The 18296-nt window shown below is 35.7% G+C and overlaps 3 protein-coding genes across 6 annotated transcripts in view; 1 reads left to right on the top strand and 2 right to left on the bottom strand.

The window, feature by feature from the left end:
- Position 1: 1 nt before the first annotated feature.
- Positions 2 to 3527, bottom strand: LOC148973369 (odorant receptor 131-2-like). Its single transcript, XM_089121377.1, has 2 exons — positions 3224 to 3527; positions 2 to 2919 (listed from the first exon to the last, which is right to left on the bottom strand). Exons 1-2 carry the CDS (start codon positions 3525 to 3527, stop codon positions 2270 to 2272), a joined length of 954 nt encoding a protein of 317 aa, XP_088977503.1. The 3' UTR covers positions 2 to 2269.
- A 2516-nt stretch (positions 3528 to 6043) lies between these two features.
- Positions 6044 to 18296, bottom strand: part of or94a1 (odorant receptor, family 94, subfamily A, member 1) — a 29054-nt gene continuing 16801 nt past the window's right edge. For 2 of the 3 annotated variants that reach the window (XM_089121380.1, XM_039671009.2), the window contains exons 2-3: positions 15028 to 15108; positions 6044 to 7472 (exon numbers count right to left, since the gene is read on the bottom strand). In XM_089121380.1, coding sequence (XP_088977506.1) covers positions 6511 to 7461 — 951 coding nt within the window. In that variant the 5' untranslated portion in view covers positions 7462 to 7472; positions 15028 to 15108 and the 3' untranslated portion in view covers positions 6044 to 6510. Of the gene's footprint in view, positions 7473 to 15027; positions 15109 to 15180; positions 15357 to 18296 lie in introns of those variants that run through there. The other variant, XM_039671010.2, reaches the window with a different exon arrangement.
- Positions 12544 to 15237, top strand: or95a1 (odorant receptor, family 95, subfamily A, member 1). Of its 2 annotated transcripts, none has more exons than XM_039671005.2 (2): positions 12544 to 12706; positions 12852 to 15237. In XM_039671005.2, the coding sequence occupies exon 2, from the start codon at positions 12874 to 12876 to the stop codon at positions 13822 to 13824; it is 951 nt and encodes a 316-aa protein (XP_039526939.2). In that variant the 5' UTR covers positions 12544 to 12706; positions 12852 to 12873; the 3' UTR covers positions 13825 to 15237. The 2 variants fall into 2 exon arrangements, with proteins under 2 accessions (XP_039526939.2, XP_039526942.2); XM_039671008.2 differs by lacking the exon at positions 12544 to 12706 and having other exon boundaries at positions 12810 to 12939; positions 13017 to 15237.

Raw genomic sequence — 18296 nt, forward strand, 5'->3', positions numbered from 1 at the left:
GTTTAAGTTCAAGGAAAGATAGGGGTTGACGCACATTTACACACTGCGTCAGCACAAATGTTGGATAACAGGCTGTGGTAAACAGTGAGTTTGTTTGTGGTTGTTTTTCATTATGGTGATGCAGCTATAGCTATCGTACTTGTGTATTGAGAACAGAGGCCATTGGTGAGCATGGCCTGCACGTAGGCTACAGAAGGGTAGCCAGAAAAGGAATATAAGAGACAATGGTTATTTGAAAGTAAGTGATAGTCAAAACATTTGTAGCCTATGTCTATTGGTTCTCAGACAGGCTACACATTTGTTTTGCGTAAATTATTTAAAGACAACTCAATCCTAAAAAGAATTTTAACATCAGAGAAACAAATGTCTAAAAATGAACTGAAAGTTTTTGTAGCATTAGGCCTATACACTACCGTTCAAAGGTTTGGTGTCAGGAAGAATTAAAAAAAGAAAAGAAATGAATGCATTAAATTAGTCAAAGTGACAGTACAGACATTTTAATATTAGAAAAGCTTTCTCTTTCAGATTAATGCTGTTCTTTTGAACTTTCAATTTGAGCACACTTGTCGCTCGTCATTAAAATAACAACGGCCATCAGTGGTTATTGGTTAAATTAACGGGACAGGACGTTCCGGCTAATACGGTACAATTGGCAACCCTACCTACACGTTTCAAAGGGGTGTGGCAGAAAAACAAGTAAGTCATGATAAGAAAAAAATACTTAGTGGGCAAAAATATAGCTATGCAATATGAGGAGCCATAGTTACTGTGTGTTTACTTTGAGTTAGATAACTGAAGAAAGCTCTTGATAAGTTCAAACGACCTCAAACAACAACTTATCTTCCAGCTTTGAACAGTATGAGTGAATTGGTCATTTTCTCAGCTCCTCCCCATCATGCTCATCTAGCAAGCTGTGAGACAATTAATCAGGAGGATTTGTAGGCTAATGTCCTTATTGTCATATATATACACTTTAATGGTGTCTGCAAAAATACAAGAATGAAATTATGTTATGTTATTGCTACATACATTTTTGAAGCTTATTGATAATGTATTTGATCAATGTTGATTTTTTATTTCTCAAGGATGAGTCATGGAATGTCTCAAATATGCTTTGTGTTTTTGTTTATATATATATATATATATATATATATTACATATTATAACATATTATTACATATTATTACAATTTAAAACAGTGGTTTTCTATGTGAATATATAGTGAAGTGTAATTTATTCCTGTGATCAAAGCTGAATGCCACATGATCCTACAGAAATTATTATAATATGATGCTCAAGAAACATTTATGATTATTATCCATGTTGAAAACAGTTTTTTACATTTTTATTTCAGGATTCTTTGATGAATAGAAAGTTCAAAAGAACAGAACTGATCTGAAATGGAAAGCTTTTGTAACATTAATCACTACCATTCAAAAGTTTGGGGTCAGTTAGAATTTAGTTTTTATTTTTGGGGGAAAGTTGATCAAAAGTTACAGTAAAGACATTTATAATGTTAGAAAAGATTATATTTTAAATAAATGCTGTTCTTTTTAACTTCCTATTCATCATAGAATTTTGGGGGGAAAATGGTAGACGACTGTTTTCAACATTGAAAATAATAATTTATGTTTTTTTGAACGTAAAATCAGCATATTAGAATGATTTTTCTAATAAAGGATCATGTGACACTGAAAACTGATGTGTAATCAGCAACAGTAATAATGTTGAAAATTCAGCTTTCAAATTACATTTTAAAATATTAAAATAGAAACAGTCATTTTAAATTGTCATAATATTTCACAATATTACTGTTTGTCATTTTTTTTCATCAAATAAAGCAGCCTTGGTGAGCAGAAGAGACTTCATTTAAAAACATAAAAAATCTTACTGATCTTTGAAAATTTTTGACCGGTGGTGTATATGTGTGTGTGTGTGAGGTTTTTTTTTTTTTTTTACTTTGACATGTATGTAATGCAAAGAAATAAATGCTCTATCGAGCCAATAGAGGTCACTATTAAGCAATACACTGCTTCTGAGAGGCACCGTCCAAAGACATAGCAGACAAATAGGCCTACCTAGATGTCGCTCTTAACGGGATAGCCTTCACAAAAATGAAACAAATTTTCATCATTTACTTACCCTTAGAAAATAATATTCTGGAAATGTGATATGATACAAATAACGCATTTAGGCATGTAAAATCACACTTTTAAAACATTTACAAACCATGCAGTTTGACTGAATTATTAATAAGACTTTATTAAAATTATTGTTTAATTGTGTCAGAAGAGATGGTGTTGTTTTTGCATCTGAAATAGTAAGTTAGAGCTGTATAGAATTTCTCATCTCTAAACCCATAGACGAGAGGACTTACAGCTCTAGAAGTGACACGAAGTGCTAGGAAATGTATAAATCGGACAGTCAGATATGATTGACTATCATACCGCATAACTAAACTCTCAATGTAAGGACACATCACCTCAGCAGTACATAAAAACAGCTGCAATATGTGCAGGGAAATGGTGCGCTGCCCTTTTGATGCTGACTTCTTATTGTCACCAGATGCTGCACGTGCAGCAAGGTATATCATTATATAACAAAAGACTTCAATGATTAAAATAACTACAAGCCCCGCAATGAAAAACAAACCCCTAGCAAATTGATGAAACTTTTCCGGAATCATCATCTCATTGTGACAGATTGTGAGTTGAGACAAGTATTCACGAGAGGCCGTGCTGACAAGAATGAACAAATCAACAAAGGGGGTTATGGAGCCCAGGATCCAAATCATTAAAATCACCATGATGGCTCTTCCAGAGGTGGAGATCGCATGATGTCGGAGAGGCATGCAAATGGCCACATAGCGCTCCACGCACATGGCTGTAATAGTCAGTGGTGCACATGCTGTGACAGCCCATTCTCACACCCAAGGCGTCACTTAACTGACGCCTTGGGAAGCATTTGGACATGCTTCAATATCTGACGCTTTAGGCGCCCTTTAGCGTCAGTAAGATGACGCCCTAGGATCGCGTGTACCCTACCCCCACCCCACACCTAAACCTAACCGCGTCCTCTAACAGACGCTTTCCTTTAGCGTCAGTTAGATGACGCCGTAGGATCGCGTCATGTAAGTGACGCTAAAGGGCGCCTAAAACGTCAAATATTGAAGCATGGTCAAAGGTGACGCCTTGGGGTGAGAATGCGTTGGCTGTGAGCACAACCATCAACATGCAGATGGGGATACAGAAATACAGCGGTATTAAAACTAAGTTGTACGATAAGAGCACAACAAAATCTGTCAGACAAAGATATAGTAGATTAACCAAGAGAGAGTGACCAAACAATATATAGCGTGCCTCTGTTCTGAAAGTCTCTTTCTTGGAGAATATTAAGAGCATGAGGAAGATGAGGTAGATGAAGGGCCACACGAATATCTGGACCAGCGCCAGTGAAACTTTTCTCCAGACGGAGTCAGCTAGGAGCAATTGTATCTGTCCATTGCCACTGGCATTCTGACTGGCCATTGTGTGCACATCTGCGAGAACATAAAACAGAAGTTAGACAAACAAAAACGCACAGCCTATTTGAGACAAACCATCACTCATCCTTGAGAAATAAATAATCAACTTTGATAAAATACATTATCAATAAGCTTCAAATATTTATGTAGCAATAAAAAAAAACCCTTATGATTTCAGTTAACAATTTCATTCTTGTAGCTATTTATGCAGATACAATAGTGGAAAAAAGTGTGAAAGATTGACATTTATGTTAAGTTATGTTTAACCATAATAATTTTAACTGTCCCAGTTATATAGATTTCATTGTGAATAATCACGTTTAATATACAATACATAACAATACACAAGACATATATTCTCAATATTTATAATATGCATCATTAATAAGTTTCAAATATTTATGTAGACATGAAAAGTAGCCTACATTTCAGTTTGCATACAATAAATGAAGGTCATGAAATCAGTTACAAATATCACCTTGCTTTATTACTTACTGACAGTAAGACTCTATTCTTGAGCCCTGGTCATTAAGTGTAATAAATGTGCTGTGAACAAACATTTATATAGAGTTTGACAGAGTAAAACTCCTGTGGATCTACTTACTTGTTGACATCTAGAGCTAAATTTAGATTTGCTTGTCCATACCCATGTGGAAAAGGTTTGCTAAAAACACCTAACATAACAAACATAATATTGTAAGGGATATATATGCTACAAAAGCCACATAGGCCTATATAAATTGCATAATATTAATGTATTTTTAATCATTTATGCCATAAGATTTTCATGATGTAAAAACATAGGAAAACAATGCCAATGTAACATGTCCACCATACACTCTCAGAAAAAAAAGGTACAAAAGCTGTCATTGGGGCGGTACCTTTTCAAAAGGTACACTTTTGTACCTAAAGGGTGCATATTGGTACCTTAATGCTCATTTTAGGTGCTAATATGTACCATTAAGGTACCAATATGCACCCTTTAGGTACAAAAGTGTACCTTTTGAACCGCCCCAGTGACAGCTTTTGTACCTTTTTTTCTGAGACTATATCTATTTAATACGTGTATAAAACACAGTGCGGTTTACCAAATCAGTATAAGGCTGTACTTCACTCATGCTCTTGCTCTGATCTTGTTCTAAGTGGAGCCATGCCTATTGCACATTGACACTGTATAGAGTAGAAAACTCTTGACAGTAGCAGTCGGTGTGGAGTGGTGAAAAGGAGGAAAGGGTATGTGATTGGAGTCATCCGGTCATCCTGCTTCATCAACGTTTTGTTGATTGAAGCCACAACGTCTCCATAAGGCTCGACAGTGTACCCAGCGTCCCACCCCCCTCCATGCCATACCCTCCATATCCCGAATGGGTTCTGCATGGCAGGGGCGTCCTTCTCCCAGAGCCTGCATACCATCTGTCTCTACCTTGCTGCCTATTTGGAGTCCTTACGCTTGATCCAGAGCCAGTTTTCTCGGCAGCACTTGACATGGACTTTATGGCCTGTTGGAGACAACAGGCCATAAAGCCCCTATCATAAAGACATAAAGACCCTTCACCCCTATCTTTCTCAACAAGTAGTGCACTGGTGACTCTGTGGCTCTTGTTCTTCTGGATCTGTCAGCAGCTTTTGATACGATCGACCACTCTATATATCCTGATATCCAGACTAGAGTATGATGTGGGGCTAAAAGGTATCGTCCTCCCGTGGTTCCAGTCTTATCTCTCGGGTCGTACTTTCAGAGTAAAGTTAGGAAATTGCTCCTCTTCTGTTGCGCATCTAACCTGCGGCCTTTCTCAAGGATCTATCTTAGCGCCTTTTATCTTTTCCCTCGACATGTTACCGCTGGGCACCATTCTGTGAATACATGGGGTATCTTTTCACTGTTATGCAGACGCCATTCAAATGTACGTTCCAATCAAGAGAAATGATCCCTCTGCCCTTTCATCATTTTTAGGTTGTTGATGAAGTAAAATTTTGGCTGGAGCAATTTCTTTTTATTTTTAAATGAAAACAAAACAGAGATCATTGTTTTCAGGTCCACTGTTGATCCCCACCTTCGACCTAGCGGCTACAGTGGAAATTGAGAGAGGAACAGGCCTGATTTTATGTGTTTCTGTTTTGTGAGGCCAGCAGTCATCCGTGAGAAGCTGCTGGCTTACACTTTCATTTTGTTGCTGATAAATTTTATTATTAAAGTCTTTGAATGTTCGCCGGTTTCCCCCTCCTTCTTCCCACAACAACAAACAGTGTTACAGAGGGGGAAAAAAAGATATAAACCAAAGGGTTTAGAGCTTGAGGGACATAAATCACAAATATGATCCTTTGAAAAGGCCAGTGGTTCTCAACCATGGTTCATACATATGTCATAGACTGTATTTCATTAAATGTTAGAGAACCATAATGCTCCATATGTATTTAAATAATGGAATTTGATCCAATTTATTTTTCAAAAAAAAAAAAAAATACAGATTATGACAAAAAATGTGAAAGTGTATTGAGTATCACACTAATGGCCTTTGCATGTTTGTTTAGTAAATGTTATTATCACAGATGTATTACAGATGAAAGACATTAGGAGTCTTCAGAAAGAGAAAAAAGAATTATACATCAAATGCAAATGATAGATTAATGAACTTTTCCAACATGGAAATATTAGAAACAGAAATATTTATTAGATGCCAGAATGAACAATAATTTATGAACAATCTCATTAAACGTGTATACTGATCTCAAATAGTCTGCAATTGCATATAAATTGTTCATTACAAAAGTGGATCTTTTTGCAAATTTGTATCTACAAGCAGTCATGTTGTGAGAGGTCTCTTCCCAAGATAAATCTTGCAGCTGGCCAGACAATTTAAAACTCTCAAGCTTCATTATTAGAATATATCAACTAGGCAGTTGGTCAACCAAAACTGGAGTTTTGATACAGAAAAGGAATTTAGACAAGATTAAAAAAAAATCCCAGAAACACTTAAAATAGATAATTATGTTTGTTTATCATTGTCAGATGAGATAACATTGTTTTTGTATCTGACATAATAAGCCATTGCTGCATAGAATTTCTCATCTCTAAACCCATAGACGAGAGGACTTACAGCTCTAGAAGTGACACTAAATGCTAGGAAATTTATTAATCGGACAGTCAGATATGTTTGAATATCATACTGCATAACTACACTCTCAATGTAAGGGCACATCACCTCAGCAGTACATAAAAACAGCTGCAATATGTGCAGGGAAATGGTGCGCTGCCCTTTTGATGCTGATTTGTCACCAGATGCTGCACGTGCAGCAAGGTATATCATTATATAACAAAAGACTTCAATGATTAAAATAACCACAAGCCCCGCAATGTACAACAAACCCCTAGCAAAGTGATGGATCTTTTCCGGAATCATAATCTCATAGTGACAGTGTGTGAGTTGAGACAAGTATTCACGAGAGGCCGTGCTGACAAGAATGAACATATCAACAAAGGGGGTTATGGAGCTCAGGATCCAAATCATTAAAATCACCATGATGGCTCTTCCAGAGGTGGAGATCGCATGATGTCGGAGTGGCATGCAAATGGCCACATAGCGCTCCACGCACATGGCACCGATGGTTAATGGTGCACTTACTGCAATTGCTTCCGTTAAAATGCAGATGGGGATACAGAAATGCAGCGGTATTAAAACTAAGTTGTACGATAAGAGCACAACCAAATCTGTCAGACAAAGAAATATTAGGTCCACCAGGAGAGAGTGACCAAACAATATATAGCGTGTCTCTGTTCTGAAAGTCTCTTTCTTGGAGAATATTATGAGCATGAGGAAGATGAGGTAGATGAAGGGCAACACAAAGATCTGGGTCAGCGCCAGTGAAACTTTTCTCCGGACGGGGTCAACTTGGATAAGTAGTATCTGCTCATCGCCACTGGCATTCTGACTGGCCATTGTGTGCACATCTAGGGAGAAAATTAGACATAAAACAAAAGCACATTTACTATAATACATTAAATATGTAAGAAATAAATAATCAATGCTTTAGAACAGTCCAAATAAGCTCCGTGTTGACATGAAAAACAAAGACTGAACAAGTGTTCAGTTTACAACAATGTTGCATCAATGTTACATAACCTTGCTATACTATTTACTTGAGAGTATTCTTGACTCTGTCCTTGAGTCCTGGTCATATCAGAGGAAACTTTACCTGCATGAGCCAAATGATGAAGTTTGCTGTGAACAGACATTTATATAGGGTTTGATAGAGTAAAACTCTAAAAGATGACACCTACTTAATTGATGACATCTAGATCTAAATTTAGATTTGTTTGTGTGTTGAGGATAGACATGGAGCCCTGAGACACAATCATGACATTAACAAGTAATATATGCAACACAACAGTTTTACATTGAGTTAGAGTGCGCTGCCTGTAACAAAATACAAATAGCCAAAGTATTTGAAGTTTACGAATTTTCTGCAGCTGCATGTCTGTTCCTTCCTTCCTTCCTTCCTTCCTTCCTTCCTTCCTTCCTTCCTTCCTTCCTTCCTTCCTTCCTTCCTTCCTTCCTTCCTTCCTTCCTTCCTTCCTTCCTTCCTTCCTTCCTTCCTTCCTTCCTTCCTTCCTTCCTTCCTTCCTTATTGTTGATTTATTAGCATACTGAGATCTATAATACGGTACACCCTTAAATGTGTTCTCTGTAATTGTTGTGTTATTTATTTCATGTTTTATTAATGTTTTTTGTTTTCTTTCATATTTGAACATTAATATGAAATTCACAATCCAGTCGAAACAAATGCAAATATGATGGGTGCATTTATGAGACCAAACAAAGGCCCTATGGTTCTCCAATGTTCTCCATATCTTGAGGTTGTGAAAGTTAGGATGTTAGTACTGACAGATTAGATTTATATAAGTATAATATAACATTTATATAAGTAAAATTCAAGTGGATGTTAAAAACAGCTACATTTAGATTTGATTTTGTTTAGGGGACAGAGAACCGAGTACAACTGAGACAGTCATGCTTAAAGTCCCCGTGAACCGGAAGTTGCAAACGATTTTTCTCCAGTGCTGTGACGTATTTCCAAGTGAAACGGAATATTGAACAGAGGGCAGGGTTTTACTCTAGCGCTCCTCCTCTCCATCTCTCGCTCATAGCAAACTAACGGTTTGAGGGGAGTGGTTAAGCGTTTCCCCACCCAAACTGTGAAACCTACGTCATCAAAAAAAGAAACCGTTCCAGACCGGAAGTAACTTTTCAGATTTTGATTAAAGATTACTAAGGTAAAACATTTTTTTAATATATATTCACTTGCACGAATTAATTGTTCACCACAAGACTAGTAATATGCGCTAACAAAGTAAATAGGTTCAATTTTGATTTCACGGGGACTTTTAACATACATTTTTTACAAAAATTAAATTTTATAAATTTTAAGTGTATGCAATAATTTTTAATAAAAGTTTAAATGAATGATACACACACACACATATATTTAAGGTTTCATAATTCTCCCTTGCAATGATTGTTACCCATGTTCAGTGGTATCAGTTCTGTTTTTTATTTTTTTTTATTATTTGTATATTATTTTGGTTTTGTTGATCTATCTATCTATCTATCTATCTATCTATCTATCTATCTATCTATCTATCTATCTATCTATCTATCCATCCATCCATCCATCCATCCATCCATCCATCCATCCATCCATCCATCCATCCATCCATCTATCGTCTGTCTGTCTGTCTGTCCATCCGTCTATATCCCATACATGCTGACTAAAAGAAATTGTGCACCCTCTGTGTTGTGTCACAATATGAAGCAATATGCTATCGTTGCATAACTACTACTCGTGTATTTGTCTGAGATAAATGAGTATCACAAAGTCCATAAACTATAACCACATAACTTTTCTTTCTTTACAGTAAAGAAAGTTTCAGACAACTATGGAAGTGTTTTGGGTGCTGTACTCTCTGTAGGCCAATGTTTGTTAAACATATTTACATCATTATAACAGACTGGTTCTTGGTGGTGGAGGTATCGCTCAGGAGACTAATCACAGTGACAAGTCATTAAATAAATATTTGCTTTGCAGCTTGGCTCAATGCAACTCGCAAAGGGATCAAGCAACTTGGCCTCATGTTGCCAGGTGGGATGCAATATTGCCAAACAATTAGGAAGCACAAATTACACTGATATGCAATAACTATGCACTAATAAAGCACATAATTAGTCTCACAGGATTTGACTCTGTGAAGATTTGGTCAACTGTTTTCTGTGATGCACATCTGATCCTTAGGGTTCTTTCTAGTGTTAAGAATGGTAGGCTTTCAGAAACATTAACTCATAAATAAAATTAATATTTGAAGACTGTTTTAGTGTAACATAAAAATCTGGATATTTAGCTGATACAACACTACAAATGTGTTTATTATTTTGCATCAAATAGGCCTAGATAGACCAGGGATGGCCAACTTTGGTCATATAGGGCCACATACCGCAAAATTCAGCTCCAACCCTGATAAAAACTCTCCTGCCTGTACCTTTTAAGTAATTCTGAAGACATTGTTCAGGTGCGTTTGATTAGTTAGAGCTAATCTCTACAGGCCAGTGGCCCTCCAGGAACGAAGACCCTTTACATTTTCGACCAATTGTGGGATGCGACAATGTCACTCTTAGAAGAAAAGGTTCTAAAGCGCTACATATTTGGAACCCCTAAAATGCAATGCATGTGAATGATCACAAAATTCAAGATATGGTGGTTAAAAAATAATTAATCAATATCACACGAAGAGTGCCATTTCAGTTTTTATCCTCCAAAAATCTGCATGATTAAAATGTGATATTAAGTTACTACAACAGTTTAATAAACAATAATTTAATAACAACTATAAAATGTTGCAGAATAATGTAATATATGAATGAATAATAGCCTTTAAAGAACCTTTGAGCCAAAAAGTGTTCTTTCTTGTCATTATTTAACCTTTTTTAGCATAAAATGTCCTTTGGAGTTGAGTAAAGAACCCTATGCTACATATATAGAACCCTTTTTTCTAAGAGTGCATGGGATCTACAAAGAATGGTTAAAGCATGCAAAACAAAGCAAAATCTTAGAATCTGTACAGGTGATTTAGAAATTCAATTACGAATGCTTTTTATACAGTCAAATATATATATATACAGTGTTGTGCAAGTTACTTCCAAACTGTAATACATTAGGTATTACTTGTTACTGTTATTTAAAAGTAATTCATTACCTTACAATATTACTGTCCCAGAATTGTAATGCGTTACATTACTCATGTATTACTTTTGAGTTACTTTCACCAAAATAACTAAGTAGAACTTAACTTTTGGGCTGTAACGATATGCAATATGAAACCGAAATCGCGATTCGCCACACGACTCAGATCCACGAACCTACAGAATCGCGACACACCTCTTCCAACTCCAGCGTTATTCTCCTTACCGTCCAGATCCAATGCTGCCTTATCTTTAAATTAGGCTATTAGTATTATTTAAAGTTAACATTATAAAATACGTAGACCTACACCACAAAACTAGTTGAGGATAAATTATTTAAAATTGGGGAAGTCCAGCATTATGGACATGACATTTGCATTCAAAACTTGAAATAAAAATTCTCAGAAAATACTTGTATTGAAACGTATATAGGCTACTTCCTTAAAGGACTCCAGACATTAGACAAATATCAGTCTATGTTTTTTTTTAATATTAGGGAAAAGACACACATTCATGCGTGACAAAAAAATAGGAGGTAAAATATATTTTTTGTAATTCTGTTAATTACACTGCGCAAATCGGATGAGGAAGGGTTGGCTCTCCAGTCTCCATAGAACTTAAAATATTCATTTTATTTTAGTTTTCGTGTTCGCATTTATGAGGAAAAAACAATGTTACAGACGCGACCGCTCTGAACTGGCACTAAAAGACTGCTTTAAAACTTTCACATAGTCTGTTGCCTTTAAGAAGTAAAAGCAGACAATACACTGTAATACAACTGTAATACAAGCCTCACTGAACATGTAACGAGTAAAATATTACTGAAAATTGATTAGTAATGCCTTACACTACTGCGTTACAGCAAAAAGTAATATGTTACTGTAATGTATTACTTTTGTAATGCGTTACTCCCAACACTGTATATATATATATATATATATATATATATATATATATATAGATAGCTCTATATTTATGTGTAAAGGCTTAATTTTCAGTGAAGTTGTCTGGAAATGGTTGATTTAAATGTAAATATGTTAAAACTAAAAGGAACAAAGGCTTAATATTTTTAGCTAATATAATTGTAATACTTTTAGTTTGATCAGTTTAACATTTTCATCACATAGCGAGTAGCAGCACTTCTAGATGTTGACCAAAAACATGCAGACTTGTTTTTCAAAGCCCCTATAACTGCACCAGATCTTCTTTATGATAAAGCTTGCTGTTTGCTTTTAGTTGTTCGATGATTCCCTCTTCCCTCCTCGTTTTAGGTCAGTGCACTTCACAAAACAGACAGTGAGATACGTGTCTTGCTAGTCTAATGAGTGACGCATATGAATATGCAGACAAGCTGTCAATGTACTTTCGTCCCTGAGTACTTTGCTGCACAGCAGAACAAACAATACGGTAAAACTAGGCAGAGCACATGAGTTCATAGTCAATAACTGATATCTCTGTTAATGACCAGCCATATGAAACATCCAAACATTCGACAACTTACATCATTTTATAAAAAGATAGAAAGAAAAATACCTAATAACCACAAAATAACTTTACTAAATTGAAGGTAATTTATTGATAGGTTATAGAGTAAATAAAAGTATAAAAGTTTCCAAGTAATTAAATATTTCCTTTTTAGATTATAAGTTTTGCTATTGGGTCTTGTTATGAAGAAATTAAATTAAAAATTTTTTTAAATTAATTTGAAATTAAAAACCTTGGATACAACATTTTAAAAAAATTACACACACTAGATAACTTGATTTTATTTATGGTTAGATTGTTTGGTTGTTAATTGCTATAATTATGCTTTGTGTTCATCTAGCGTGAATTTGAGTCGTCCTATGGGGAAACAAATCCCATTCATTTGTCATGAAGCAAATCTTCAGCAATATAAAAGCGGGCTACCCATCTGGCATCTCTGATCATCTTTTAATTTATCTTCCAACAGGTGAGTCAACAAGCGTGTGAAGTTTATTTTGTGAACAGAAGATCAGATGCAGATTTTCCAGTGAACATCACATTCGATTAGATCAAATTGCATCATTTTCCACATTCTAAACTAAACAAATGTCTTTTTGCTAAATTCCTTTCAGCCTTTGTAAAACCCTGGAAAGCATGCAGAATCTGACAGAGCTCCCAGGAAACACAACATCCAGCAACAACCTTTCTGTCATTGTAAAGGTGTGTGTGGTGATCCCATTCTTCATTGCCTTCCTGTTCTTCATCCTCCTGACGTTGTACACCTTTGCATCTCACAGGCAGTTCTTTGACAGCTCCCGTTATATCCTCTTCACCTACATGCTGATGAACGACACCCTGCAGCTGCTCTCCTCTGTATCCCTCTTCTTGTTAGTGATGGGCGCTGTGCAGTTTGCGGTCGTCTACTGCGCACCACTGCTGTTTGTGTCTACTGCTACCTTCCTAAACACCCCACTCATCCTTTCCACCATGTCACTGGAGCGCTACGTGGCCATTTTCTACCCACTTCACCGCCCTGCCATCTGGAGACCGGAATGGATTTGGGTCATCATTTTAAGTCTGTGGCTCATCAGCTGCATTCTGCCCACTGTCGACTTTGTCTTGATGCGGCTCAAGCCGGGTGTAGATGTCCATTCGACCCCGGTGCTCTGCAAGAGCACCGTGCTCAATGCTTCTCCTATTCAAGCTCTGTTCAAAGTGAGCCTCAATGGGATCTTCTTTGCAGTGGTCGCCGTGGTCATCCTCTTCACGTACATTCGGATCCTGCTGGAGACCCGTCAGATGCGGCAGGACCGAGTGTCAGTGAGGAAGGCTCTGCACACAGTGCTGCTTCATGGGTTCCAGCTTCTCCTCTGCATAATGGCTTTCTCACAACCCGTCGCAGAACTCTTACTTGTCCAGCATGTAAACTTGCCTCAGGCAGATATGTCTTTTATCTACTATTTCTGCTTCATCCTGCTTCCTCGCTTCCTGAGCCCGCTCATTTACGGCCTTAGAGATGAGAGCCTCAGAAGCTATATGAAGAAAGCCATGCCTGGTTATGGTGCACGTATTGACCCAAATAAAGAAGTTAAAATGGCTAAATGAGAGCAAGAACGACGTTGTTGTTGGTTATTGCTTTTAGTGACATTTAAAATCAATGTACATTCTGTTGTATATTTGACACACGCACCATCAAAAACTAAAGTTTCATATTTATATTATTTGATGGATAAACATATTTTCTAAAAACATAAACTGTCAAACCAATATTTGATAATTGTGTTCACTAACAGATAATTCTTTATGTATTTTTTTCTCCATAGAGAACCTATAATTATAATAGGAGGTAATATTTAAGATTTCTCCCGTTTAACTTGTGTACATTATTTTCTATAAATGCAGGCTGATAATATTTGAATGAAAATTACATTAATAATAATAACAATGGAACAAAAAGTGTGGGCTCACGATTACACTGATGTTGTAATTACATTTAAGTTTTGGGTTTTTAAAGTTTTTTAAATGTTTTTTAAATTTCGAAACATTGCAGTTTTGCTGCATGTATGGAAACAGTGATATTGTTTTTCAGGACTCTTTGATGAATATAAAATTTAAAAGAACAGCATTTATTTGTAATATAAATTGTATAATTTGTAGCATTATAAAAATGTCTTTCCTGTTTACAGTAATTCATTATTTATTTTTTTTAAATCACACTGACCCCAAACTTTTGAACGCTAGTGTATATGATCTCTACATAAATGTGGAAAATGTGTTCATAATCTAGTGTATGTGTATGTACCCTTATTATGTTTGGGCAATATTTTAGATCTTATTTTCCATGAAGATATGGTGGCTGTTTTACTAAAATAATTATGACCATTTATGATGCTAAATGTTGTCTGCACTGCTAATGTACTATGTGTGCGCATGCTAATTTTAAAGAAGTATAAAATATATTACACAACACAAAAACAATTAAATTGTCATACTAAATTGTTGTTGCATGACTTTTTTTAAAAGAAATTTGAAATGGATAGCCGACTGCCATTTGGGGGAATAATTTCTACATGCTGTAAAAACATATCCAATACATACAACATCTTATATGGAAGATTAGAATTAGCATGTCCCATAGTGCATAGCAAATAGTCAAGTTTATACCAGGCTCTTCCTCATTCTACAGAATTACAGTGCCCAGATTTCCTATCACACACACCACACATCACAGCTTTTCAGCAGCACTATAAAGCATGCCAACACTTAGCATCAGTTGGTGTTTGGCCATGTCAGAGAATACGGACTCACTTAATTATCCAAGGATTCCATTCGTTATCTGGTCAGTTGAAGTTTTCCAAGTCATCGCCCTGACGATCGTCTTTGTCCGACCTGAAAAAGATAAGACTGCATCACTATCCATCGCATTACTCTGATATTATCAGCCAAAGTCTCTATAGTCACCTGCTATTGTGCCAGTTTCTGCCATTCTCACAATAAATTTACCAGTTGTTGATTTTACATCTGTCATCGTCATTGTGTCTGTGCCTTACAGTGACCATATGCAAAACATTCCTGCAGTTTATAGCATGCATGCTTTTCAGCCCAAATATTGCTTATAACACCTTGTTTGTGATGGGTATCTTAAGGAGGATAAACCTGCCATAGCATTTTTAAGTAAAAGTTAAATGATAATGGTTTTATGAAAAGAAATTAAGCTAGAATCTCATGCTTGCATGCAAATATGCGTGTGTATGGTATTAAGAAGCCATTGCTACACTCTAAAAAATTGCTGGGTTGTTTCAACCCAAATTTGGGTCAAATATGGACAAACCCAAATATTGGGTTAAAAATGTAATCCAACATTTTAACCCAACTTCAACTTTCACTTTCAACTGTATTTTTTTTAAATACATTTTTAACCCAACATTTGTGTTTGTCCACTTGACCCAAATTTGTGTTGAAATAACCCAGCATTTTTAGAGTGTACATTCTGAAATGTATGTGCAATCACCATGAAAATATTTTAGTGTGTAGTGTAAATATATTAGTGTACAAACTACTAAATTAATTTTATTAGTAATTCTAGTATGCTGTATTTCATATATGTTTTCTGTATTTTAGTGTCATATTATAATTTAAATACTTGCGTATGCTAAATTAAACATAAGCTTTTAAAAAGCACAAAGCTTCAAATTATCTGTTGGGGAAAAAAATAAACAAATAAAACAACATTCAAAAAGCCGGGGAGCATTTATGCCAACTTTGGGAAATATTGTAATAGCCAGCAGGACTTTCTTAGGGAAAAGTAGTACACAAGTAAATCAGACATACACAAAATATACATAAATAAGGAAATAATAATGAAGTAGTAATTTATTTATTTAAAAAAAATGATGATATGATGGTGCAATGCAGAGAGTAAATGTTTATTGACCACACACAAAGCAAAATAGTTTGTGCTTATTAGAACTGTTGTGACAGTTAGATTATCTCCCTTGGGTCTAATTAGAGCACATAGTCATGAAATAAACATGTGTTTTCCTCCTGCTTTGGGTTAATTAACAAAGATAACTGAGTAGTCTCATGTTACATCAGTCCTTAGTGGCAATTTATGTACCAGATGCTCTTCCAAACAACAAAATTGCCAATGCTAAGCATAATTAACTACATAACATGTCAGGCCACTCTATGAAGACTTCATTAACTTTGCTTATTAACTTTATTAGATATAATGCCCTGCTAATACAGAATAATATCGCTACTGTCTAATCAGATTTGCATCCAGTTCTTCATGATAACAAAAATAAGCATTTCACTTGCTCATCCATTTTCTAAACTTGCTACAGTATATGGCCGTGTCCCAGTCAACATTTCATGCTGGGGCTTGAGGTATGGGCCCTACATGGTGTATTGTATATGTTTATGTATTTTTTTTTCTTGTTTTTTGTGTGGTGTATGTACTGTTGTTGGGCCTGGAGCCTGTAATAAAGTTTGTGTGTAATCCTTGTAGTTCTAAAAATCGAACTGTTAATCTCAGCTCTGGTCCTTTAAATAATCTTAACAGATACGACTTTTATTTTTATTATACCAACATATATTGTATTGTATTATATACAGTACATATTTTATATTTATATATTGGCTGTTTCTGGTTATAACCAATATTTGCTTGATTCTAATCTTTCTCAATGCAACAATGCCTATAGGAATATGTCTTGTCATTTGTCACATTGGAAGCTGAGCTTTGTTACAGCACTCTCTCTCACGGCTATGAATCTAAAGCGCTATATGTAGCCATCTTTATGGCCCTGCGACACTCTCAGATCTGTACTAACTATGCCCAAAATAATCCACAGCATTCTGATCATCATTCTGATCACTTCACTTTTTTTATCAGAGGGAAATAGAGGTGAGAAAATTGGCCACCCAACTGTGAGAACAAACTATAGATAACATCAACAAATGTTTTGAGCACCACCTGGTCACTAGCACTTGAAATGTAAACATTCACACACAGTTTGACTCTCAGTAGGCAAACACCTGACAAAACCCCCTCAACGGAAACTGTATTGAATGTCATCATGTTCACATTGAATGCCCAATATAATGTAGTTTACCTTAGTTTTCATATGATGTTGTGCCAGGACATGGAGATTTTAAGCAGATTCTTAAGTTTGTAATCCCACAACATCTATATGAAAAGGCACAATGCCAAAGCGTACCTTTTGGTTAAACGAGGAGCTGGGGGACGCCGGATAAATATACGTTTTACTCATTAGGCTTATTCATTAAAACGTGACATTTAGACGTTTTTTTTCGGCGTGGATCAAGGCAAATGAATCCTTTTCACCTTGAAAATAATACATGTTTTTTGCATTTTAAACAATAGAACACTTCTCAGTGATCGTCAATAAAACAAAATTCTATTTTTCTCGGTTTAATGAAAACCAATAGGTCGTTATGGCAGAGGCGATTGCGTGTAGAATAGGCCAACATCCGGGTATCTCTCCACTGGAACGTGTTAACGCAAACGTGTAAAAAGTTTCACGTATCTCTATCACGTTTCTATCTATCTATCTATCTATCTATGCATTCTGTGCAGTGCAGACAATAATAAGATTTCACCTACAGATTTAGCTTTGCTGATGCAGACTTCTGTTAAGAAGACTATGAACTGTGCTGATAAAATTCTGTACAAATAAATCCAGACTTACACACACACACACACACACACACACACACACACACACACACACACATATATATATATATATATAAAACCTTTATTGCAAAGGTACCACAGTCAATGTACATTTATTTTCCATGTTAAACGGGTATTTAAATCACTGGACACTCTCTCTCTTTTATTACTAACTGATGGCACAGCCAATGGCACCATCTTGTGGCTGAAAAGGGATAGACCTTTTTACAGTCTAACTATGGGATAGACATGTGATATTGTTATCAAATAGTTTAGTTAACTAGTGTAATCAGAAAAGTTAACACTGAATTCAAATTAATAACGATATATTAACATATCAAAACTCTTCTATCCAGAGATTGATTGATAGGACATA

The sequence above is a fragment of the Pimephales promelas genome, chromosome 16 (genome assembly GCF_988280905.1).
Source record: "Pimephales promelas chromosome 16, fPimPro1.hap1.1, whole genome shotgun sequence".
Classification (NCBI taxonomy): domain Eukaryota; kingdom Metazoa; phylum Chordata; class Actinopteri; order Cypriniformes; family Leuciscidae; genus Pimephales; species Pimephales promelas.

Excerpts from the sequence above, each read along its gene's own strand:
- or95a1 (XM_039671005.2), top strand. The coding sequence starts at position 12,874 with ATGCAGAATCTGACAGAGCTCCCAGGAAACACAACATCCAGCAACAAC.
- LOC148973369 (XM_089121377.1), bottom strand. The coding sequence starts at position 3,527 with ATGGCCAGTCAGAATGCCAGTGGCAATGGACAGATACAATTGCTCCTA. Across the intron at positions 2,920-3,223 it reads CCCCATCTGCATGTTGATGG|GGGCTGTCACAGCATGTGCA; the intron begins TTGTGCTCACAG and ends GGGTGTGAGAAT.